Consider the following 25,388-nt stretch of genomic DNA (forward strand, 5'->3'; position numbering starts at 1 on the left):
TACTGAGGTTAATCACAATGTCACAGAAAATATTGTGAAGCAACAGTTTGAATTAAAATTGTAATAAATCTTTTCGTAATTTTTATTAAGGATACCCTTACATTGCGTAGTTAGAAAGAGAATATGATATTGTCATGATTGCTAAAGTTTTAGGCTCCAGAAATGAATATACATCAAACTGAAACAATTGATAAATTGAATGAACTTTTGAGAGGTTCTCAAATAAAAAAAAATTATCTAATTTTTTACAATATTACTATTATTTTATCCACATATGTATATATAGTAATTTGAGAAAACTTTTAGGAAAAAATAAGTTTAATAAAAATCTGAATTTTACTTGTTGTGGGATTGTTATTAATTGACACTCCAGACGTATTACTAATAGTTATGCGTATGCAATTAAAGTATTTCTGATGGACAAAATGTGAGATTTATATCAGATAATTCATTTCTACTATTAAGTTATTCATTTATGAGTTTGCACTTATTCGCACTAAATAAATAACTATTAAAAATTGTTTTAATTAATTGACACCATATAATAGAGTGAATTTTGTTTGATCAAACAACAATAGATGATAGATATAAGCCAAGAAATTTGCTATTAATATGCTCTACTTGCTATTTCAATGTAAGTATGATATTTTCTAAATGTTTCGTTCAGATAACTTAGATATATTAGTCAAAATTTGAAATTTTAATAGCACATATATTAAAAATAATTATTATTCATAAAAGATTAATGAAATAGTAAAAAAAATCAATCAAATTATAAAAATACAACATCTAGAAGAATTCTATTATCTCTTCAAAAATCAGTATTTCTGCTGTAATTTTCTACAACATTGTAGTTATTGCACTTTGTCTATGGATTTGTATATATGTTATATATAAATATATATCTAAACTGCCCATAAGTGCAATTTTTATATAAATTGTTTATTTCTTTAACAATTTCATATGAAATATGCTTTTTTAAGCGTATCTAAGCTGTGTTCTTAATGTGCATGGATATATCAAGAAAAATGTCGAAAAAAAATGTGAATTCAAAAATTCACTGAATTTTCACCGTTTTTTGAATTTTGCTACAGCACTAATATTAAATAATACTAAAATCTTCTGTCTTTGTAAAAGAATAAATTCTGACAAAAAGTGCTCGTTTAAATTTAATGATCATCTGTATGACTAAGTGGTAAAAAGTGTTTATGACCAAAAAAGGGTTACATGCTTAGTCTATTTTTCTGACAGGATACTCTAGATTTACATGATCTCTATTTCATATCTCCGTTTTTAGATTCTTCGACAGATTTTATGATAGAAAACCAAGATTAACAAATTTCCGGCATGTTAATGAAGAAATCTGCAGCTACCCTCAATATTATTTCAATAATCAGTATCGTTTCTCTTACAATTTATTTTTTTCTCAATAATTTAACAAGAAATAATAATACACACTTGGTTTTACGTATAAAAGCTAAGTGTCGAACTTAATCAACTTTACTTACTTAGCAAATGAATATTTTTGTGGTTGCGAGTTCTGAATGCTGAAGTTTTAGATTTCTCTATAAATGATATCATTGCACTTACAATGTTGTTCCAGCCTATCGCATAAATCATAGAAAATCCAAAAAAAAATAATAATATAAAGAAAATTCATGTCATGAAGTTCAAAAAATACCGTGTAACATTAAAATTTGTTATGCATAATACATTTTAGCTATTATTGATTTTTTTTAATTTTCGAGAAATTGAATGGTGAGTCCGATAGAGAAATTTTTAAAAATCCTAGTGCCTCATAGAAGTAATTTCCCTCGTCTCCCATACTTCCAAATGTATGCATATGACATAAACTTTTATGCATTACACAAGTGGCCAATAATATCTATAGAGTAAAAAATTAGAAATTTAATTTTTTTATATGATAGTTATATTTCAGATTTGCGAGCGTAACTTTTTTCTCCATGTCATACTTGTTTTAAGAGCAAATGATCAAAATCGTCCTTCAATTATTGAAGGAGCTGATATCTTTTGAAAATTGAATTGAAAGGGTATTCAATTTTCAAATTTCCTCTCAATTTTGGAAACATATCAACTCTATGAATTAACAATTATGTGCCTTCACAGTTTATCAGTCATATAAGGTGCTTATAAAGAAAAAAGTTACGCTCGCAAAATATGTTTTTATATAGATTTCACATAAAATAATTATGTAATTTCTAAAAAGAATATTTTTGTTCTTGAATATTAAAGTGTATTGTAGTTTAAAAAGTTTTAAATATGTTGCTAAAATTTCAGGTTTATAGCTCATGTCTAGCATGACTTCTTCGTATGCGCAAAAAATCTGACACGTAAGGGTATCCTTAATTTGGATATGAAGAGCAAATAATCTTCAACAGCACGCCGATATATAATTTATGTGAAATTCAATTTTTGAAAGAATGCATTGAATTTGTATTGAATGGCCGAATTTAAGTTGGTTGATTTGGTTATTTTCCATGTAAAAACAAAGATAAATAAATCAAATAGTCAATGATTGAAAAATGCCAAAAAGTCGATCACTGTATTCATAATATTATAAATTAATAAATGAATAAAGTCTTGGCTAGCAAAAAATTGTGAAGTTGATAATCTTTTCAATTTTTTTGATGAAATGGATACTATTGTTTTTATGTAAAATTATGATTAATATATAGTAACAATTTTCTGCAATTTAAAAAATGAAATGCTAAGGTAGTCACAAAATCTAAGTAGTGAGACTCTCAAAAATTGAACCATACTCCATACAAAATTTGTGTACCCTCACTACTTAGATTTTGTGGCCTTCAATTGAGAGGTTAGTTTTGATAGAGCACGTTATAAAATTAAAAGGGAAAAATAAATAAAATTTAAACATTTAATTATATATAATGTAAGGAGTGTAATTCCAAATTTTCTAAAAACTATTCAAATTTGAGCATTTTTTTGGAAATAGTAAATCTAATATGTACATCTAATAACAACATGATTCATCACCTTTTCAAGCTCTGCAGTCAATTTTTTGAAATTTGATTGAAATAAATGTAGCAAAAATTATATTTTATTAGGGAATATATGAGTTTCTCTGGAAACAGGCTGATAAATTTTAAATTTTGTCCAATCAACATGAATGCATTGAGAAATTTGGATTGATTTTCTGGTAGAATCTGAAACAATTCAACCATGTATAAATGGATCATGTAATCATCATGAAATGTTAGTGTTAGAGTTCAAAAGAAACAGAATGAGTGGAAATCAAACACAATCTGAATAATTTTAAACGTATACAATCTTTAAGTTTGTATTTTGAATTCTACATATATGATTGTGTAATTCGTTCTTTCAAATTTTCGGATTCAGGCATGTTTTGATAAAATTCATTCCCAAAAACGTCAATTAACAATTAAATTTAGTGTATTTTAAATATATATACGTATTATATTTTATAAATTATATTAAATTCGCAAAATTTTAAGTTTTAAACAAAAATAAAAAATCTTCAAACTATGAAATTATGCATAGGATATTAAAATTTACATGTTAGCAATTTTTTTGAATTGCTTTCAATTTTCATATTGAAATTTTTAAGATTTTTTTTCTGAAATAATAAGCAAGAATATCAACCTAAATAATATTAAATTCCATGCGTTAATTTCCCCTCAAAAGTCATTGACCGCCTCTCAATCTAGATTTTGTGAGTACTTTACAGGTATCATTAATCAGGCATAATTCGGAAAAGCTAATAAATATTAACATCTATGCCAAAAAATAGAAATTAAACTTCAAAATTAGTCTTAATTTTAATTCATAATATAATTTTATCATATATTAAAATGAAACTGCGTGAATTTATTGCTTTGGATTACAATTACGAAATACCATATTTAACTGGCTCTAAAACAATACAAATTGAATGAAACTTAGCACGGATTATTTTATCATTGCTTTTAAAATGTCTGTATAATGCACGGTTAAAGCATCACATGTAATCTGGCTCAAAAGTTTTATATAAAATAAATTAAAAGGTTTGGACTTTGTCCAAGTTCGTTGTCAAAGCTTATTTTTTAACTCTTATATTAGCTAAATACGTGAGTATATTATTCAATTTTGTTTTCATATTTACTCATAAATATAATATCCTTATATGGTCAACTCTCTTATCATTTTATTTCCATGTCCACCTTATAGAATTAAATTTTTATAAATATCATAATAGCTACCCATCAATATTAATAGATATCTATTATGAATTTGATAAAGTCCTTTTATGTTCAGCATATAGTAAATATAAAGTCATATGATACCATTAGTGGTAAAATTTTCGAATGAGTACATAATAAGATAATATTTTAAAATTACAAACAAAAGAATAAAATATAATTAGTCCCAGCCAATTAAAGAATCATTAAGAGGTTCTCTTCGATAATTTTTACCTTCGCAAAGCGTTGCTAGGTCGTTAATTGTGTAATTTGTTTTGTTTATGTCCAACATAAAAGTTGGATCAAATAGGTACCTTAATTTTGGATGCTTTGGAACCAAATAACGCAAATTTGTAAATCTTTCTTCGGTCCTCCTTCCCCAAGTATTAGTTCTGCAATAATGCTGTTTAAATATAAAGTTGTTGGTATTGTATGGCGGTTTATTTAATTCTTTATGGGAAAATGTTGCTAATTTGTGTTTGTATTGCTCATAAGAATCAAAACAATAACTACAATGCGTCGCTGCTTGTTCAAGATAGTAAAAGCCATATTTGAGAGCTCTTGCTGTTGACATTCTAAAATCTGAAAACCATCTGAAGTATCTGACTATATCCCAACTTTCAATCAAAGAAAAGTAGTTTGGGGATGAAGTGAAGCCCTTTAAAACGTATCCTGTTTCTGGAGGATCTAATTGAAGCATTTCCATTGCATAACGCGTTGGTATTTCGTCAAGATCGGAAAATATAATAAAATCTTCTTGGTTAGGCCCATATTGTTTTAGCGCAGGATAAATTGAGCTGCGTGCAGTATTCTCTCTGCACCATGCTCCATCAAAAAACTTTTTGTCTCGTCCGGTACATCCGGCATCTTTAGTAATCCAATGTATCTTAGACTCATATTGGCTGATTTTCTCTTCAAAAGGTTTGGTGGATAAATTGCGTTCAACTCCTGAGAATGAAATATTACTAGCATATATAAAAAATTTATCAACGTATGGATCAAGTCTCCAAAGCCTAGTGTATAGCATACCTGCTTCTCCGTTATAAAGAAAGCAATCAAACACTCGTGATTTGTTAAAATTTACGTAAATTTCTAAATGAAATCGAAACAAATTGATGTATCCTAAAATAAGGAATGATAAGATTAATTGGTTAATGAAATTTGATACAAGAATCTTATGTTTGGTTCTTCTGTAAAGAAAATGTCTCGTTGCTAATGTGGCTATCAAAAAATCAATTTCAACAATAAGTTTACAACCACCACTAAGTGAATAACTATTGGATTCCAATTTCATATATTTTTAGGATATGTTTTTAAAGATCATGATATTGTTAAACGCATGTTTATATATTGCTTTTATAGTAAAAACAAAAAGATAAATCGAAATTAAACTCTAACTCGATTTTTTTAATGGACAACTCTGATTGTCATCTAGATTCGCTAAATTAATATAGTCTCTCCCGTAAAGATTAATTGTAACAACATCAAATCTCAATTCTCTTAAACTGATGATCAATTGTTCTTCGTATTCCAATATAAATTTGTTTATGTAGTGTCCTTTATTATTTTCATGAAATTACTAAAATTACTATTAAAAAATCCTTATTTTCATTGCGAATACTCTTACCTTTCTGTTTTGATACTGGATTGAAATCACATAACTCATATATATTTGATTTTCTCTATGATTTTAAAGAAATTGAAGAGAAATAAAAAATTGAAAATTAATATCGGAAAAATATCGTGTTAATATGATAAGCGTTGACTATAGTGGCATCAGAATAAAATCATCCTTAAAATGTAAACACTTTTAATTTGGCTAGTGCAGTAAATTAATAAAATGTAAATAAAAAGAACAGCCTACCAAATATGTAGATACAGTTATGTATTTACGATGAAATTCATATCAAAAATTTCTACATTTCAACGTTGATATTTTAGGTGTCATATGATTAAAATATATATTTGATTGTGAATATACTTATAATGAAGAAAAATACGTTATTAAATTTTGTAATGATTAAATTTAATGCAATGGTGTTCATTCATTAGTAGAACTTATTATATCAAAAATATTAAACCTCAAATTATTTTGAATTGAAACAACTTTTCAGCACATCTCTTAAAAGTATTAACAATTTTGAATGTTATTTAAATATATAAAGTGTGGTTATCATCTATTTGCATTTTCTATATTAGATTATATCAATTGCCTTCTAATTTTCGACGGTTATATTGCTAACGTTTTGGCGATAATAATTTATTATTGGTGTGCTATGCAGTCTTATTATATTTCATTAAATTATATTATTGAATATAGATTCAAAAATTTCGATTATATTTTTAATGAACCAGAAAGAGAGAGATCACTTCGAAAAACTTCAGCTGAAAATTAGTTCTGTTATCGCTGAAGGCAGTTTCGGATCTTTGATACTTGTCTACTCAGTCACTGAACAAAAAAATTATGCCTTGAAGCGCATCCAAGAAAATTATTTCCTAAACCCTATTGATTACATGAAACGAATTGATCAAATTTCCTTCGTTAAGCCTTATACTTACTACAGGTTAGACGGCTACGTTTACATGCTCCAAGATTATTCACCATCAGATTTATATAATTGCTTGAAACTTCACCATAATCTTACGGAAGAGCAGCTTTTGAAACTCTGCTATGAGGTTCTAATAAGTGTAAAAGAATATCATCGCAACCCCCCTGAAAATGGGCAGATAAAACCATCTGCATTTATCCTTGATAGATACGGGCGTATTACAGTTTCGCAATTATGCTCTATAGAAGAGTTTAAGAGCGCGCAATCCATGCCTCGTAACTATGAATGTTTATTATACATGGCACCTGAATTTTTCAATGGTCATCCCATTGACCCTATCAAAGCCGATATTTGGTCTCTTGGTGTTACGTTTTATTTCATGGCTGCACACTGTTATCCCTTCTTTTCCAAAGACGCTCATACTTATCAGAAATTAGTCCTTAAGGGAAACTACGCCCTTCAAAGTGTACAGTGTAGCCTCCTTAGGTCGATTATTTCCAAATGCCTGGATCTAAATCCAGAAAAGAGGCCATCCATCGAAGAAATGTTATCATTAGATTACTTTGCCAACATTAAGTCGAAGCCCGTTACAAACAAGCTACCAATAGAGAGAAGATCTAGCCAAGACGGAAGGACCGCTGGTGATTTAATTCCACCTCGTCCAAATTTCCCAAGAATTGGCAGTCCAATGTATCAGCATAGACTTTCCAGGACTCTGAGTCTTGAGAATAGATAATGCTCATTATAAATAAATTAATAAATGTTTGATTTTTAAAATACGATTATTTTGCATTTTAAGGCGATCACTGTCAATGTTTATGGATGTTCTGGCTGAAATGATAGAAATTTACTGATAAAATTCAAAAAATATTAAAAGTATTAATAATTAATTATTAGCTGTCGATGATTGTATCGCTCAGTATAGTTCCGAAAACGTATGAATCTCATATTAATTGGTCATACATTGAAAGAAATATGAAAATTTTATATTACTTTCATTTAGTAAATTACTGTATATAACATGGTACAATCTAAACCCTTAATATGAAACCTCAAATTTGATGCAAAAATTTGAGAAAAAAAATGATTTTAAAAATTAGCTATATGATAGCATAAGTTGCTATGTGTTGAAATCGATGTATTTGGATTGAGAACTTATTTAACCAGAACGTTGGATTTCAAAACCTCAGATTTTTTAGTTTTGAAAATGTATACATTCTTCAATTAAACAAGATGGTTAATATGTCTGCACTGAAAAAAAATTCAATGCAGAAAAATGGCTGACCATTTAGTGTAAATAAGAAATTAGTATTATATCCAATTATATACAATTTTCTTGGTGTTTCGCAAAGAAGTGGAACATTTTTTCAATTCAATTTTTTTCAGAAATTACCCATTTCGATTATGAAAATTGGGGTTATAATTTTCATAGCGAGGGTTTACTTTTTATCCATTAATATTTAAAATGTATTATAAGCATGTTATTCTTATTTTGTCTTGTTTCCTTTCAAATATTTCAGATACTTTCAAACTTTGAGCCCATTAGATTTGTATTTCCAATGAACTTTACAGAGCTCAACTTTCTTCAAGAAAATGACTACAGTTACACAAACATCATTTCTCAGACATCCAATTGTGAAATCATGAAGGTCTACTCTACAAAGTATCAGACCTTCTTTGCCATGAAAAAAATCTTGAAAAAGAATTATAACAATAAAGAACTTGAAATATTAAAATCAGTGCATCATAGTAGCATCATATACCTTTATGATTTCCTAGAATTCGATGATTATATCTACATGGTTTATGAATATTGTCCAAAATCGGTAAATGATATCATTGCTTCTAAGGAGCATTTAAGTCATTCTCAATTGCAACACCTTATATTTCAAATCCTTACAAGTCTAAAGGTGCTCCATGACTACTCAATATCCCACGGAGATTTTAAACCAGCAAATATCTTGCTTGATGCTAATGGAAGAGTCAAATTATCAAACTTTGATTTGTCCACAATACTTAATGAAAAATGTCCAATCTCAAATAATTACCGAGGAACATTATTATTCATGGCACCGGAAATTTTTAATAAATCGGGTTATGACCCTATAAAGGCAGATATATGGGCACTTGGAGTGACATTATTCGCCTTAGTAACAAAAGAATATCCTTTCTATGCAGAAGATCAAATGTCCTTAATGCAACTTGTTTCGAAAGGAGTTTTTGCTAAATATAGAATTCTGGATGATAATTTGAGAAAGTTGATCAGTAAATGTCTCGAATTAAATCCTCAATCACGCCCAACAATCGATGATCTACTCAACTCCCCTTATTTTGATACTTACATACCTCCAAACTATCAGAAAAGGTCTAGAAGTAGAATATCCACTGCCCAAGCATCATTAATTTTGAAACCATCATTATCTAATTATTACATTTCTTTGCCACGTGCAGCGCAGTTGCCTATCAGAAGAAGGCAGTCAAAATAGAGTATGTTTTATATATACTTGTTCAATGTTTGTAATAAAATTGTTTTGTAATCTTAAAAATATATGTTAAAATTCATTTCTACTATTTGTAATAGATTGCAATACTTATGAATATGGTATTTCAGATAGACAAAGTTGTCTGATTCAAAATCAATCAGCCAAATAATTTACGACAACAACCAAGAATTTAGCAAAAGTTGAGAACTACCTGATTTTATGTATACAAAGCAAATTATGTATCATTTCAACGACATACTATAGTTAAGATCTGAAATCTGATCAAAACTTAAAATTGAACAAAAAGAAGTAAGATATTATTATTTTAAAGTATATTATGTAGATAGGAGATGTTTATTCATGATGTTCTGGTGTTTCAACTGAATCAACTAATAATTCAAAGCATTCGATGTGGCCAAAGTCTGAAGCAAGGTCGACAGGTGTCATTCCATTGGCATCTTTATCATCAGCCTTGCATCCATGAGATAAAAAGAATGGAATTATATCAATTTTTCCACTTTCTGCAGCATAATGCAGAGGGGTAGCTTCATTTTCATCTTTTTCTGCTGGGTCAACTCCATTTGCTAATAAATATTCGCAAACATTGACGTTGTTGCAAATATTATGGAAGAGATTTTTGCCTTCGTTATCTTTCTTCTTCAAATCGGCATATTTTTCTTCTACAAAGTATTTTATTACATCCATATTTCCACATTCGACTGCTGAGAAGAGAGGTGTTTTTCCAGAAATATCTTCTAAGTTAAAATCGACACTGAGCATATCAAGTGTATCTAAGAAACCAGTATCGCAATGTGTAGCTGCATAATGCAATATTCCATGGTTCTTATTATCTAATGCAAAGATATCTCCGCCTTTTGCAATGATATACTTGCAAACATTAAATGCATGAGCTGCAGCAGCTTGTAACAAAGGAGTCATTCCCAAAACATTCTTTGGATTGATGTCTTTAGTCTTAGAAAGAATGAAATCGAATGTCTCAACTTTGTCACTTTCAGCTGCATAATGAAGTGGAGTGTTTTCTGCGTCACAATTCTGTAACTTTGCACCATTATCAAGTAGCAATCTGACCATCTTTAAATTACCTTTCATACATGCTAAGTGAATTGGATATCTTCCTTTTACTTTCGTGTTTAAATCGAATTTGTTGTTGATAAGAAATTCAACAATATCTGTGTTGTTTCCAATAACTGCGTCATGAACTAATGATCCTTTGTTTGTTTCTTCAAGAGGCATCTTGGTTGTTAAGTACATAAATAAGTCATAATTGCCACTAATGCAGCTTCCATTCAAAGCAGAAAATCCGTTTTTCTGCTTCAAAGTTGCATCTGCGCCATTTTCAATTAAAATTTTGCAGCTTTCTAATGATCCTTTCTTTGCAGCTTCTATAAGAGGTGTTGACAATCCTTTTGAACGCTCATTAACATCAAGGCCTGCATCAATGCATTTCTTTATTATTTCTGGATTTCCACCACTAGCAGCAAAAATCATCACTGTTGTTCCGTCTTCACGTTTTCTATCGATTTTTGCACCTAAACTCAATGAATATTCAAAGCATTCTAATGATCCGACGGATGCAGCTGCTGTCAGAATATCAGAACCGTTTGGAGTGAGTGAAAGTGGTTCAATTCCAAGTTTGATAAAATATTGCATCAAATCTAAAGAACCAGCTTTAGCAGAAGCAATTAATATGGTCATGCCGTTATCATCGACGGAATAGGCAAGTGATTTGTCCTGGTTAATTATGTTTTTAACCTCTTCAATATTTTTATTCTTGATCTCTTTCCAGAGAGACATTTTTTAAATTGTAATAAAAGTGACAATTTGATCGTCTAAATTGATCATTGTTCGACCAACAATAAAAAAACTCTTATAAAAAAATAAGAGAAGTTGGGAATGACATTTGAACTTCGGGCATATTGTCATGGAGAAAACAATGATCCAAAATTGAATTTTACAATTCCGAAAAATGAAAGTAAGTTATTTCAAAACAGAACTCTGAAATATCGCATAAAAATTACTAGTCTCAAGCAACTCTAGATATTATAAGCTTACAAAACCTAAATTATTAGTAAAATCAATCTTTTGAACCCTCTTCTTGGAGTTCAAGTTTCAAAATGCCTAGTTATGAAAAGCATTCACTCCATTACTCGTAGAATGTCACTATTACCTGGAACCAATAAAAATGATGAAAAGATAGAGAAATACAGTCACGTAGTGCAGTGACCTGTTTACAATGTGAAATAAAAAAAGTAATACGTAGTAAAAATGAATTTATCTTTACTTTTTCAGGACATTAATTTTTTTACGTACTAATAGCAAAAAAGCTGGAAATATGAAATAGCTTATTCTCAGCTCTTTTTGTATGGTAGAATTGTCCACGCCGATAGGCGTGTGAGAAATCATGGACTCGATGAAAAGTCGTATTTGGCATGAATGCTAATGTTAAATGATTTTTGTAATGATAATTAACGAAAAGTGTATATGAATAAAGTGTTAACATTTGGAGTGACACTTAAAAATCCGAAAAATATTCTAAGGGCAAAAAAGGAAAGATTCTAAATGCGAGGAATAGAATGAAATACTTAATGTGATATCTTCCTTGACATTTTTTCGTTAGGATTATGACGAAATGATTTCGCAGATATTGAACCCGAGTAATTAAGCATCTCTGTAGAGATTTGTATTGCTCATCAGCAATCCATTAAAGGCGTGCGGAATGAAATCAACTTTTTGGACTGACCAGATATATCATCGAATTTGAAGGAGAGAAAATTCTGATTAGCATGCGATGGTGTTCTCTAGCATGCCATAGGCATTTGAGTTATGATATTCAATTGAGCGAAATATGCTTGAAAATGGAGAAAACAGCAAAAAGATGAACTGATAAAATTGAATCAACCGAAATAAAAGCAAAAAATTAGGCATTTTAGAATAAAATTCGATTTTTCTCAAAAATTTGGAAAAATCAGAAGAGATATTTTAAACAAATGTGTTTATTAATTGAAATAGAATCGTATGATCATTTCAAATCAACAAATAAAAATAGATTATTTCGGTTCGAACCACTTGGTTGCAAAAAATTATCCGAAAACTCTAATATCTAGAATATTAATAATAAATATTGCTCATTTCATGAATTAATTTTCTTACCCCAAATTTAAAGTTGCAACTTCTTGGAAAAATACATTTTTCACACAGTAATATTCATGTAGATCCTACTGTTTCATTTTTGATTGACCAATCAAAGTTGATTTAGATCTGGCCAAGTGACGTCCTCAGAAACAATTGAATGATCATTAGGTCAACACTAAAAACATGAAAATATCACCTTGCTGAACCACAGGAATTTAGTTATACTTATTTTGAAAGGAAATATTCATCGATCAATCATCAAAAAATGCTGAAAAAATTTGTTAACTAAATTCAGACTAGGGGATAAATGAGAAACTGAAATAACACATTAATAAGTGCTTGATGGCCTTAGGGAATTCAACCTGTTAAATTTTTCTATTTTAAATAGCCTGACATTCACAAAATTTACGGTACACAATTTTGTGTATACATTTTTTATCCCCAATTCATAAATTAAACCCCAAAAACTCAATTGGCTTAAGCACTTGTGAACAATTCAATGACCTTCTCAATTTTTTGAAAAATTTACGTTTCCTCCATCAGGAATTGAAAATGGGAATAATGAGTTCACTTTTATAGTAATATGGCTAAGCGCTATATCTACTTCTTCGAAGAAGTTGGCGAGGTTGAGCAACGCGTCGGTGGCGATCGCGACAAAGTTCTCGGCCTCCTCGGTGGCAAGGGTGGTAACCTTGCCTGGATTGCTAAACTAGGCGTTCCAGTTCCAAAGGGTTTCACAATCACAACAGAAGCTTGCAACGATTTCTACAAGCAGGACCCACCAGCCTACCCACCAGGCCTCTGGGAAGAACAGACAAAGGCCATTGCTCGTCTCGAAGAAATGACTGGCAAGAAGTTCGGTTCAGCTGAAAAACCACTTCTCGTTTCATGCCGCTCTGGTGCAAAGATCTCAATGCCAGGTATGATGGACACAGTTCTCAACATTGGTCTCAATGATGTCACAGTCCAAGCTATGATCAAGCTTACAAACAACCCACGTTTCGTTTACGACTCATACCGTCGTCTTCTCCAAGGCTTCGGTGCCATCGTTCTTGGCATCCCAGACGAGAAGTTCGAAGCCGCTCTTCACAACATGCAGAAGTCCAAGGGCTACAAGGGCGATAACGACTGCAAGGCTGAGGATTGGGATGAACTCGCTAAGGAGTACAAGAAGATCATCCTTGAGGAAACAGGCAGTGAGTTCCCACAAGACCCAATCGAACAAGTCAAGATGGCTACGCTCGCCGTTTTCTCATCATGGAACTGCGAGCGTGCTATCGACTACCGCAACAACTTCAAGATCCCACACGATCTCGGTACAGCTGTCAACATCATGTCCATGGTTTTCGGTAACATGGGTGAAACATCAGCTACAGGTGTCGCCTTCACACGTAATCCATCTACAGGCGAACGCAAGCTTTGGGGTGAATACCTTATCAACGCTCAAGGCGAAGATGTCGTCGCTGGTGTCAGAACAGCCGACAAGATCGAATCCCTCGAACAGAAGATCCCACAGGCTTACAAGGACTTCGTCGCTATCACACAGAAGCTCGAGAACCACTTCCATGATCTTCAGGATGTCGAATTCACAATCGAAGAAGGCAAGCTTTGGATGCTTCAGACACGTAATGGTAAGCGTACAGCCACAGCCGCAGTCAAGGTTGCAGTTGATATGGTAAACGAAGGCCTCATCACAAAGGAGCAGGCTGTCAACAGAATCAGCCCAGCTGAAGTTGACCAACTCCTTCACCCACACTTCAACGCTAACAATGTCAAGAACGCCCAGTCTAACCTCTTCACAAAGGGTGTCAACGCTTCCCCAGGTGCTGGTGTCGGCAAGATCTACTTCTCAGCCGAAATGTGCAAGAAGAAGGCTAAGGAAGGCGAAGACGTCATCATGGTCCGCCAGTTCACAAAGCCAGATGATATCGGTGGCATGCTCGTCGGCAAGGGTGTCGTCACAGCTGAAGGTGGTGCTGCTTCCCATGCTGCTGTCGTTGCTCGTCAGCTCGGCTTCCCAGCTGTCGTTGGCTGCGCAGGTCTCCACATCGATTTCGATGCTCTCACAGTCACATCCAACGGTGTCACACTCCACGAAGGCGATGTCATCTCCGTCGATGGCACAACAGGCCAAGTATTCAAGGGTGCTATCCCACTCACAAAGCCAAACCTCAACGATCAGAAGGATCTCCAGCAAATCCTCAAGTGGGCTGATGAAATCCGTTCTCGTGAAGGTGGCCGCAAGTCCATCAACCACGGCCCAACACGCGGTCTCATGGTTTGGGCTAACGCTGACTCTCCAGTTGATGCTCAGCGTGCTATCGAATTCGGTGCTGAAGGTATCGGTCTCTGCCGTACAGAACACATGTTCCTTGGCGACCGTGCTGTCATCGTACGCAGAATGATCCTTGCTGAGAGCCCAGAAGAGCGTGATGCTGCTCTCGATGAGCTCGAGAAGATCCAGACACAAGACTTCGTCCAGATGTTCAAGTCCATGTCCGGCCTTCCAACAATCATCCGTCTCATCGACCCACCACTCCACGAATTCCTTCCAGAGTACGACCAGCTTCTTGAGGAAGTTACAGTCCTCCGCACACGCAAGGAACTCGGCGCTCCATACGATCCAAAGATGCTCGCTGAGAAGGAAATGCTCCTTTCCAAGGCTAAGTCAATGCACGAATCCAACCCAATGATTGGTACACGCGGTGTCCGTCTTTGCCTCGTTATCCCAGGCCTCGTCAAGATGCAGATCTCCGCCATTCTCCAGGGTGTTGCCATCGCTCAGAAGGAAGGCGCTAACCCACTTCCAGAGATCATGGTTCCACTTACAATGGATGTCTCTGAACTCCAGCGCATCAAGCCAACATACGACGAGATCCTCGAGAAGGTCCAGAAGGAACACGGCATCAAGGTCCACTGCAAGTTCGGCACAATGATCGAAATTCCACGTGCTGCTCTCACATCCGGCCAGATCGCTACACTCGCTGAATTCTACTCATTCGGTACAAACGATCTCCACCAGATGACACTTGGTCTTTCTCGCGATGACTCTGAAGGCTCATTCCTCCAGAACTACTACGAATGGGGTCTCTTCAAGGATTCACCATTCCAGACAATCGATCAGAACGGTGTCGGCCGCCTCATGAAGATCGCCGTCGAGGATGGCCGTGCTACACGCCCAGACCTTTCTGTCGGTATCTGCGGTGAACACGGTGGTGATCCAAAGTCTATCGACTTCTGCCACCGCCTCGGCATGAACTACGTCTCTTGCAGCCCATTCCGTATCCCAATCGCCCGTTTGGCTGCTGCTCAGGCTGTTCTCCGTAACCAGCAATAAATTTCAATAACCCCCAACTATCTTCAATAAACATCTTCTTATTATTTTAAAAAATTGCACTTTTTTTACTCACTTTTATCGTGAATATCTAAAAATAATTTTGATCTTAACTCGTTTCCTGCTAAGAAAACCTTTAAATAAAATATATTCGGCTGAACTGAGTTTTTGTTTTTTTGATTATAATTTCCCGATTTTGAAAAATGATTGCGATAAGATTCAGATTTAGGGGTATGAATTTCCAACTAATATAACAATGAAGGAACGTATTCATTTTGATTAATTCTCTAGTTAAATATTTAATGATGGATATTTCGCATCAGAAAAATGAGTATTATGCAGTTACAGTTACTATCGTTTAATTTAACACAAGATAAAAAATGTGATTTTCCTTGAAATTTACTATTCTCTTTTAATTTTTCATCCATCGGATGGTGATTTTAAATAAAAACCAGTAAATCGTTTGCATGATTCCGGCAATCGATTTTTTATTCAAATTTAGCATGAGAAGATTCGATTTGAATATCAATTTTATCCCAAACGTTGGCTATCGGATTCAATCATAAGCAATCCATAGGAAAACGACCAACAAGTAATTAATTCATAAACGGTATTATTGATACAATTAAATGATCTAATATATGAAGATTTATAAATGTGTTAAATTTTTTATGAAAATTAGTTAATGATATCATTCTGTGCATTAAAAAATTGAAAAAACCTAAGCTATATATCTATATTCACCTCTTATTTTGTGATGAATATACAACATAACATTGCAATAATTCAATATCATTATTCATACGAATTTTCATGATGTCTGAATAAGTGTATCAATTTTCACTTGATATAAAGTACATTATCCCTCAAAAATAATCAGAGTATATACTTGATATATTGCTGCAAACTTTGTATTTTTAAATTATGATTTCTTTAATTTGCTGGGTTATCTATAAATGATATTACTGTAATTCTTGTCACAATATAATATATATAGAATTTATAACATCTGTGAATAGATGATACCTCATTATATCATTATTTAGGTAGAAATTGAATTAGTTATCATCTAAATTGAACTAAAATCAATGCTGTTTTTATATAAAAATTGGAAGATATTCTGAAAAGGTCTATTAGACAAAAGAATATGTGATAATTACACAATATTTTTATAGTATTTAAATTACCAATGATAATTTCTATTTCTTGTTAAAATATTAATCTATAAAGACATATTAATAAAGAGGTGAATCACAAATCGTTTAATATTTTGCCAATTTTAAAAATCTTTATGAATATGCAAATCGATCCAATTGAACATATGAAAATCGCAATTTTTCGTAGTGAATTCACACAGCAAGTGATTATTCAAAAATAAGTCTTCTAACATTATTTCCAATCAAAAAATTCAATGATTTACGAGTATAAAACAATTTCCCAACATTATCTTCCAAGGCATGTTGCAAAAATATCAATTTGAATAATTGATTCTTCAATGAAAATCGATCACAAAATTTTTGGGAAAAAAGATTCAAATCATTGTTAATTGCAGGAACTGTTGTACACATTTTTTATGTTTCTTATATTCCAGATCATATCGATAAGAGACTTGAAAATTATGCACTCAATCAATTTATTAAAATTTTGTTCCTAATGTTAGTTCCTAAATTCCTGTGTTTAATTAATACAATAAGCCAAGTCTATCAATTAATATTATAAAACCGAAAATCATTTAAAATTGAGAGCTCAGAAAATGAAGGATAATTCAAATTTTAGTCTGAATTTTTTTTGAAATGCTGATTAACCTCTTAGGAGAAAACACATTTTAGAATACAATAAGATTATTGAAAATAAACAAATTTTAATTATCTCTAATAATTTGAAACAAAACTATAATAAAATGGAATCTAGTGAACATGGGTATCGAAAAGTCTGTCAATATAATCAGAGACATATTCGATTTTCCCGCCATTTATCTTGATTCTGTCGTTAATCTTCATCGAGTCCCTTGCACTTTGAGACGATCTTTTCTTAGACTTTCTTTGTTCTTTTGGAAGCTGAGTTAAAGCATCTGAGATCATTTGAATCTGAGAATAAATGATCTCAAAAAATTGAGAAACTAAAAATTCAATGCGACGTTTAGATAACGAATTAACTGCGATTATGCAGATAAAAATATTGACAATGAAACTAGTAGGATTTTTTAATATTACATATTATACTTTCAAAATATAAAAAATTGTGAAACTACTTTGCTATAATATGTCATTAAAAACTATTGTTACATCGTTCGAGTACAGAATATATTTGAGAAATACAGAAAATGAAAAAAATTTATATAATTTTAGAAGCTAATGCTCTTAGGATCAAACCAAGAAGCTAATAATTTTAAATACTATTTCAAATTATATTCATTTCAAATTTTCGAAGTATTCAAAATGATAAAAATTAAACCTTGGGCAATACCAAATAACAAAATATCAAACCAATTCAATTGTTTTTTTAATCGAGAGGTAGGGCAACGATAGGTCAAAAAGGCTTCTCTGATAGATTTCCTTGCCTTTTGGATATGCTATAATATATAGCCTAGCATGATAGGATATGATGTCAAAAGTTAGAACATAACTTAGGATCTTGAGAAAAATGAAAAACAAAAATTACATAAAAAAAGAAAAATTTTATCTAATTTGTTTTTTTGGACCGAATAAGTAATTTTATTGAATTTCAATACGACACATAGATTTTATTATTAGTAATAAATATAATGGTTTACTATTAACAAGGAACCTAAACTAATGAAAATTTGATTTCAAATATTGTATATGATTATCATAGATTACCAAAATATATTGCTATTTATGAGGATATAATATTGATTATTAGTAAATCGTATAAATTTAATAAATATACCATGAATATTGAATGAATTTCTTGATTCATAGGGGTAAAACGCGCTTTTATATGATTTAGACAGAGAATTTATGAGATGTAAATAACACAATAAAGGTTATATTGAATATTTTCTAAAAATAAATCGAAATTATATAAAACAATACATTTATTCATTGAAACTACTTGGACAAATATGAAACAAGCATTCAGGCAATACTTTTGAGACTTCAACGCATCTGATAATTTTTATATAACTTCACCTCTTATGCTTAGAGTGGAGGTATTGAGATCGTATAAGTATAGATGAGCTCACATTCAGATATGATGTGTGAACTTCTGTTTTCACTGCAATTTTGAATCAGAATAAACTCAAAACAAGAATAAAATGATATACTCACTCTCTAAATGTGTTCGAGATTTAAAGTTGTATGAATAAAACGATTCATCTTTCGAAGCCTCCCATTTAATGAGAGACTTCGAAAGATGAATGTATTCATGTAGATGAAATACTATATATGACCATGTGTGATACTAAAGATATCAAAATGTTCATTTTTAAGTGCAATAGAAGGGTTATCTCTCGTAAAATCTCAATTTAAGGAAGATTTAGAAAGAACTCCTTTCCTAAGTAGATAGTGTGTGGTTTCTGTCTTTTGGTTGATCAGGAACTATGAAATTAAGTCGGACAGAAAGAAGTTCTTTCCAAAACAGACTCCAAATGAGTTGTTCGAAAAGAACTTCCTTCTGTATATGGATAATTGTAGTTACCGCACTGAAGTATGTGATTGTGATGATGGAGTTCTCGATAAATCTAAAATCGGATTAAGATTAATTGAAAACTCAAGTAATTCTTTGAAATCTTGTGTTGTCTGGCACTATAATAACCAAAGAATGAGAATATTATGTTGAATGATGAGTACGTGTGCTCGGCATTCGCCGAGCGAATTGAGTTTAACGTACTATGAAAAGTGACAAATTTGGGCTTTTTTTCCTAGGGTTATGATCTCTTCCTTTCTGCTCAATACGACAGAAATGAAAGAATGAATTTGTACTCCCTAATTGATTACTACAATCTGTATCTATCTTTAACATAGAATTAGCTGCATTGTGATTTATACTCCAGAATTATTCAATTTAAGATCAACCTCGTAAATTTTAATCATATTGCACCAATACTCCTACGTTGAGATAAGAACATGATTATACATACCAAAGCCCCATATTAAAAATCAAAATTTAGCACCTCCATTATGCAACCACATTATTCGTCGCAAATAAGTATATTTACGCATATTATGATGCATATTCACACAACTCGTATACATGAAAAGTTATTAAAATCAGACAAAATTATTGCAATAAGGAAAAAAAAACAACTTTATTATATATGTTAGTAATGAATTACAAATATTTCTACAAAGAATGCTCAATACTTCATATAATCTTCGAATATTTCTTATTACAAGTTAATACATTTTGACTCGAACATGATAAACAAAAGCTGACACGCTGATTACTACATTTATGAAAATATAGTACGTTTCCATTCATCTGTTTACTTGTTTTTGTTGGAATAAAATCATTTTTTTTTTCTTTCATGAAATAAGAATTTTGCTGCGAAAGCAATATCTCTAACAATAATTAATACATTACGTCAACTCTGGAATGAGTATTTATCAAATATGATATCAAAATCAAAAATTAGTTGTTTTTTATGAGTAAAAACGATGTAAATTGATTATTTGACTAATTATCAAATACTTTGATTTTCCAAATTTTTTTCGAAATTGATTTTTTCATGTGAAAATTCAAATTGTTTAATTTCATTTTTGAAATTTTGAATTTTTTTTGGAATTTTGAGTTGATCAATTCAGCAGAATTGATAATGCTATTGCTTTAGGGCATACCACAAGGTGATGAATAAAAGGTGAACATTAACAAATTATTTTAAATCACAAATATCATCCTCATCAACTTTAATTCTAAAAAGAACTGTACTGAATTATGAAAATGCATGATTTACATTATTAAAATCTTTGAATGAAAATAGTACAAGATAAGTTTTTATTCATTTTTAATTAGATTTAAACGAAAAACTACTCCATATTAAAATTTAAGTCGAGAAATCGTATTTTGTTCTTATTTGTTAGCATTTTGTAGACATTCTAATCTTGAATTAATTTGTTACATGATATTATTAACAAATTTAACTGAAAAAATATGTTAATATGGAATAAACCATGATTATATAAGCTATCAATGCTATATATACATATGTAAAAGATTCATATTAACTCAATTAACAAAAATGATAGATTTTCATAAAGGTTCAATCTAGGTTCGTCCGAAAATTTTGATTTTTATATAGAAGACATAGTTTCATATACATAATTAAATTTTCAAACAAATTTGATCATACCATTTATTAAGCAGGATAGTATATTAATTACTATCAGTATAAAAATATAAAAATATAAAAATGATTATATTTAATTATTGCATAATTTAGTCAAAGAGTTATAAGCCTCAAGTGATCGTTATCACCTTCAATGCACGTATACTTTATTGATTCATAGATATTTAATCTATGTTTGACATGTTGTTGTCGTCATTCGTTTTGTTCCCATTCTTCCTAAGTTAGAATTAGAGAATACACCATCCACATCATCTAATTTGGTCCTCAGCGATAGATTGGTTCATTTTGGAGGAGTCCCATCAGAGAGTTTTCGAGCACCAAATATCAAATTTTAATGTATACAAATCTTTAGTGATTTATCTCTTTTATGATGAGTAAAAGGTTTCTGCTCATCAACATTTGATTTCCGACATATATGATTTCTAATTGCAATTATTTACTTTCTTTTTATAATCTAACTCTGTGACTCATACCATAAATTAATTATTGGAAAGTGTCAATATGTTTGGCACAACGCATGGCGGAAGATACCAAACCATGCAGGGAATATGATACGTTTAAGATCTCCGAACTTTTTTTCCAAAAATTTTCTATCGTTGCCCTACCTCTTTTAATCGAAAAACATTTTATACATCATCGTACTGGATATGTTGACCTGTAATAAACAGAAATTCATCAAAAGTGACAGCTCTCAATTTTTTGACATTTGTAAATTCTAAATTGAATGAGAAAAATGAAATAATACTAAGCATAATACAATATTCTAGATTTAATTATAATTAGGAAAAAGTTAGTTTTGAGAGTACTTTTCATAGGCATATAGAATGAAATCTTCTGAAAAATAATATCACATAAACTCATATTATTTTCTAATATATAACTATTTTATATAAAAATCAAATTCAATGATCTTAAAAGCGAAGGATAAACCTCAAAATTTACGAATATAATGAGTGGGAATATAATGCTTATCTATCATAAAACCATATGAAATATCAATTTTTGCTTTACGCCTAATTTTGACGACAATTAGCAAAAAATGTTAAATGTTAACACTCAGTCCATTTGAATATGAAAAATAAAATTGACTTTGATTAAATGTTTTTATTTATCATGCAATTCTTCTTGCGACCAAAGATTTGAATAAAACTTCAAAAAATAAGATAGCTTAAAAAATAATATACGGTAGTGTTTACTAATAGATGAATAGTATATAAATTCCATTAAAATGGATTTGATCCAAAAAAATATATAAAATTTGATCATAAATAAAATCGTTTTAAATTACTTCTTCATTTAAATGATAACAATTATTTTTGGTTTTATATTTTTTTGGATCAAATCCATTTTAATAGAATTTATATACTATTCATCTATTAGTAAACACTACCGTATATTATTTTTTAAGCTATCTTATTTTTTGAAGTTTTATTCAAATCTTTGGTCGCAAGAAGAATTGCATGATAAATAAAAACATTTAATCAAAGTCAATTTTATTTTTCATATTCAAATGGACTGAGTGTTAACATTTAACATTTTTTGCTAATTGTCGTCAAAAATTAGGCGTAAAGCAAAAATTGATATTTCATATGGTTTTATGATAGATAAGCATTATATTCCCACTCATTATATTCGTAAATTTTGAGGTTTATCCTTCGCTTTTAAGATCATTGAATTTGATTTTTATATAAAATAGTTATATATTAGAAAATAATATGAGTTTATGTGATATTATTTTTCAGAAGATTTTGTGTTCTTCTTCAAAATTTTACTTTTTTATTAAAAAGAATCTTTACAAAATATACATTTACTTTAATTAATATTTAAAAATGTGCTCTATCAAAAGTTCCAAAAATTCAATATTTTAGCTTTTCTGAGGTGTCACTTTTGATGAATTTCTGTTTACAACAGACCTGCCCACAATTTCTACTAGAGTTTTTAATATTACAAACGTTTATTTCAAAAACTTTTTCACGAGTGCTTTCAAAAATTTCAATCATAAACAAAGTTTTTAAAAAAATATTCAAATGAAAATTCACTCATTAATTTAAATTATAAACATAGAATAAATTATTAAGATGTCTCGATGGTTACCTAGTGCATTTTTAATAATGAACTTTCAATACTCAAAAATTTGACAGCTTCACCCTTAGTGGCTCAAATGCAAATTAAACTTGAATAATATTTCAAACAACCCAAGCTTTTATTACCACAATGTATTTTTTGATAAAATGAGAATTACTCTGTTTTCACACCTTCATTATAAAATTCGATTATCTTTCTTTGTTCTGTAGCGCACACTAATATCGGAGCTATTGTATCAGTTCAAAACAATTTTTACCAATTTTTGAATTCCAAATGATCTATTTTTGAAGCTTAGATTGCTTTTCTTACTCCTCTCAATTTGTTATAGCAGAGCTATCATCTTTTTATAACCAATGTACTTTCTTTCATAGAAATTCATCTTATCGTCGTTTTCCATTAATGCGCATCGAATAATCTGAGTACACCACTCTTCAAATAAATGTCTATGAATCCTATCCATCAGATCAATTTATAGAAGTTTTGCAGTTTTAATTATCAAATTAGATATAATATGATATTCAAGTCATCAATCACAACATAGACTGTCAACGCGCAATTGAACTATTTTCAAATGTTCATCATAACTCCCAATAAATTGAAAAATCTTGGACTTCTATTATTCCATATATAAGAGGTATTATTAGATAAAGCATGAAATCAAATCATATTTTTATCAGTTTTTTTATAAAAACCAAAATGATAATAATCATATTAGCAATTAAAGGTAGCACATGCACTGAACATGATTTTTTGTCAAATTTATCATCTTCAAGCCTTTAGCATATTTAAACTTTAATTGATATTAAATTATCTACTTCTTTCAATTAAATACCAACACTAATATAGACAGAATTACGTCTAACTTTCATATTTCTCAAAGAAGTAATTATTCTCTTTAATTATAGACATACCTTTAGAAATTACACGAATTTTCACATTTTTGCCTTTTCGATTATTTCCTATTTGAACAATGCTGATATCCGATTTATCTTCTTAAAAACTTGCACGTTTTTTTATAAAATTTAATCCGATTTTTTATGAATTTTTCAGGTAAAATTCTTTATGATATATCAAAATTCGCAAAAACTTATTTTTTTCTATGCAACCGTTATGGATATTTCATTGAAAAGAAAAATTCTTTTTATATGATAGATTTAGCACCCTGATTACAAATAATACTATATCATTTTATAATTATATTTTTGAGTGTAAGCTTATTCAAATTTGTGAAGTGCTTTCATTAGAATTGTTGGCCAAATGGCCATAATGGAAGAACCTAGAATTAAAACAGGAGAAAATTTATCACGGCGAGTAATAATATCCTTTGATGGTGAGCAAACACCTGAAATGGTTGAAAAAAGATTAATCCAATTGTTTGCACCATATTATTTAAAAGGAGCATTATCCAGAGATGTCATTGAAGATCTATTAATTATTAAAGACTTGCGAATGATTGTACAGAGTTTACGCCTTTGTTCCGGAGCAGATAGAAGTACTCACAAGGATATTTTCTCATCCATTCTACTACAATTCTTATATTCGGACGATATGCTCAAAAAATTAGAAAACTTTGATTTAAAACAGAATAACACTTCTAATATCATAATTCAACATTGTTCCACACAATATCCTAAAAATGATAAATCCTTATTATCACCACTAGAATACATATCTAAAAAATCGAATGAAAATTCATCTGATAGTAATGATATAATTTCCGAAAAAAAAATTGAAAATTCATTAAAACAGGACCATAGAACCGAAAAAGCAGAAGACATAGATAAAGAATTGAATCAGGGCTTGAAAAATACAGTGAAATTATCATTAGAAAATTCTGCAAAGATTGTTTACTTTCTAAATAAGATCAGGAATATTATCCGTGAACTTTCAGAACGAATATTCGAATTAGAAGCTGCAGTTTCTAAGCTTCTACTCAGAATTTCAGAGGCCGAATCAAAGTTTCAAACAAATTGAATGTATTTGATAGAAAGTCACAAAACATCCTATACAACGAAAATATTGTATTTGTTCGTATCATTGTGACTTGATTAATGTCATTCAACTAGTGGGCCCATCTCCTCTTTCAATGTTATTATACATTGAATCAAGAAAGATCAGAAAATATTATTAATTATGTTTGTTATATTATTTATCTGCTAAAAAGATGCGAGAAAAAATTGTATTAATTTTTACATATCGTTTTCTTTCAAATCATTTGAAACATTCAATACCTAACGTCTTAATAATTTATTTTTCAGA

The 25,388-nt window shown here is 30.4% G+C and overlaps 5 protein-coding genes across 5 annotated transcripts, besides 3 other annotated features; 4 read left to right on the forward strand and 1 right to left on the reverse strand.

The window, feature by feature from the left end:
* Positions 1-6,547: 6,547 nt before the first annotated feature.
* TVAGG3_0797560 (protein serine/threonine kinase protein) lies at positions 6,548-7,696 on the forward strand (the record flags this gene model as incomplete). Its single annotated transcript, XM_001321211.2, has 1 exon — positions 6,564-7,502. One exon carries the CDS (start codon positions 6,564-6,566, stop codon positions 7,500-7,502), a length of 939 nt encoding a protein of 312 aa, XP_001321246.1.
* A 558-nt stretch (positions 7,697-8,254) lies between these two features.
* TVAGG3_0797570 (protein serine/threonine kinase protein) lies at positions 8,255-9,437 on the forward strand (the record flags this gene model as incomplete). The annotated part of the gene is made up of 1 exon (XM_001321210.1): positions 8,326-9,252. One exon carries the CDS (start codon positions 8,326-8,328, stop codon positions 9,250-9,252), a length of 927 nt encoding a protein of 308 aa, XP_001321245.1.
* A 147-nt stretch (positions 9,438-9,584) lies between these two features.
* On the reverse strand, positions 9,585-12,194 carry TVAGG3_0797580 (spectrin binding; the record flags this gene model as incomplete). Its single annotated transcript, XM_001321209.2, has 1 exon — positions 9,604-11,064. One exon carries the CDS (start codon positions 11,062-11,064, stop codon positions 9,604-9,606), a length of 1,461 nt encoding a protein of 486 aa, XP_001321244.1.
* Positions 12,195-12,962: 768 nt separating this feature from the next.
* Positions 12,963-15,793, forward strand: TVAGG3_0797590 (pyruvate, phosphate dikinase protein; the record flags this gene model as incomplete). Its single annotated transcript, XM_001321208.2, has 1 exon — positions 12,986-15,739. The coding sequence occupies one exon, from the start codon at positions 12,986-12,988 to the stop codon at positions 15,737-15,739; it is 2,754 nt and encodes a 917-aa protein (XP_001321243.1).
* A 3,747-nt stretch (positions 15,794-19,540) lies between these two features.
* Positions 19,541-19,588: a mobile genetic element.
* A 2,114-nt stretch (positions 19,589-21,702) lies between these two features.
* Positions 21,703-21,739: a mobile genetic element.
* Positions 21,740-22,916: 1,177 nt separating this feature from the next.
* Positions 22,917-22,954: a mobile genetic element.
* Positions 22,955-24,363: 1,409 nt separating this feature from the next.
* Positions 24,364-25,300, forward strand: TVAGG3_0797630 (uncharacterized protein; the record flags this gene model as incomplete). Its single annotated transcript, XM_001321207.1, has 1 exon — positions 24,396-25,103. One exon carries the CDS (start codon positions 24,396-24,398, stop codon positions 25,101-25,103), a length of 708 nt encoding a protein of 235 aa, XP_001321242.1.
* Between the last annotated feature and the right edge of the window lie 88 nt (positions 25,301-25,388).

This window comes from Trichomonas vaginalis, chromosome VI (assembly GCF_026262505.1).
Source record: "Trichomonas vaginalis G3 chromosome VI, whole genome shotgun sequence".
NCBI classification, from domain to species: domain Eukaryota; phylum Parabasalia; order Trichomonadida; family Trichomonadidae; genus Trichomonas; species Trichomonas vaginalis.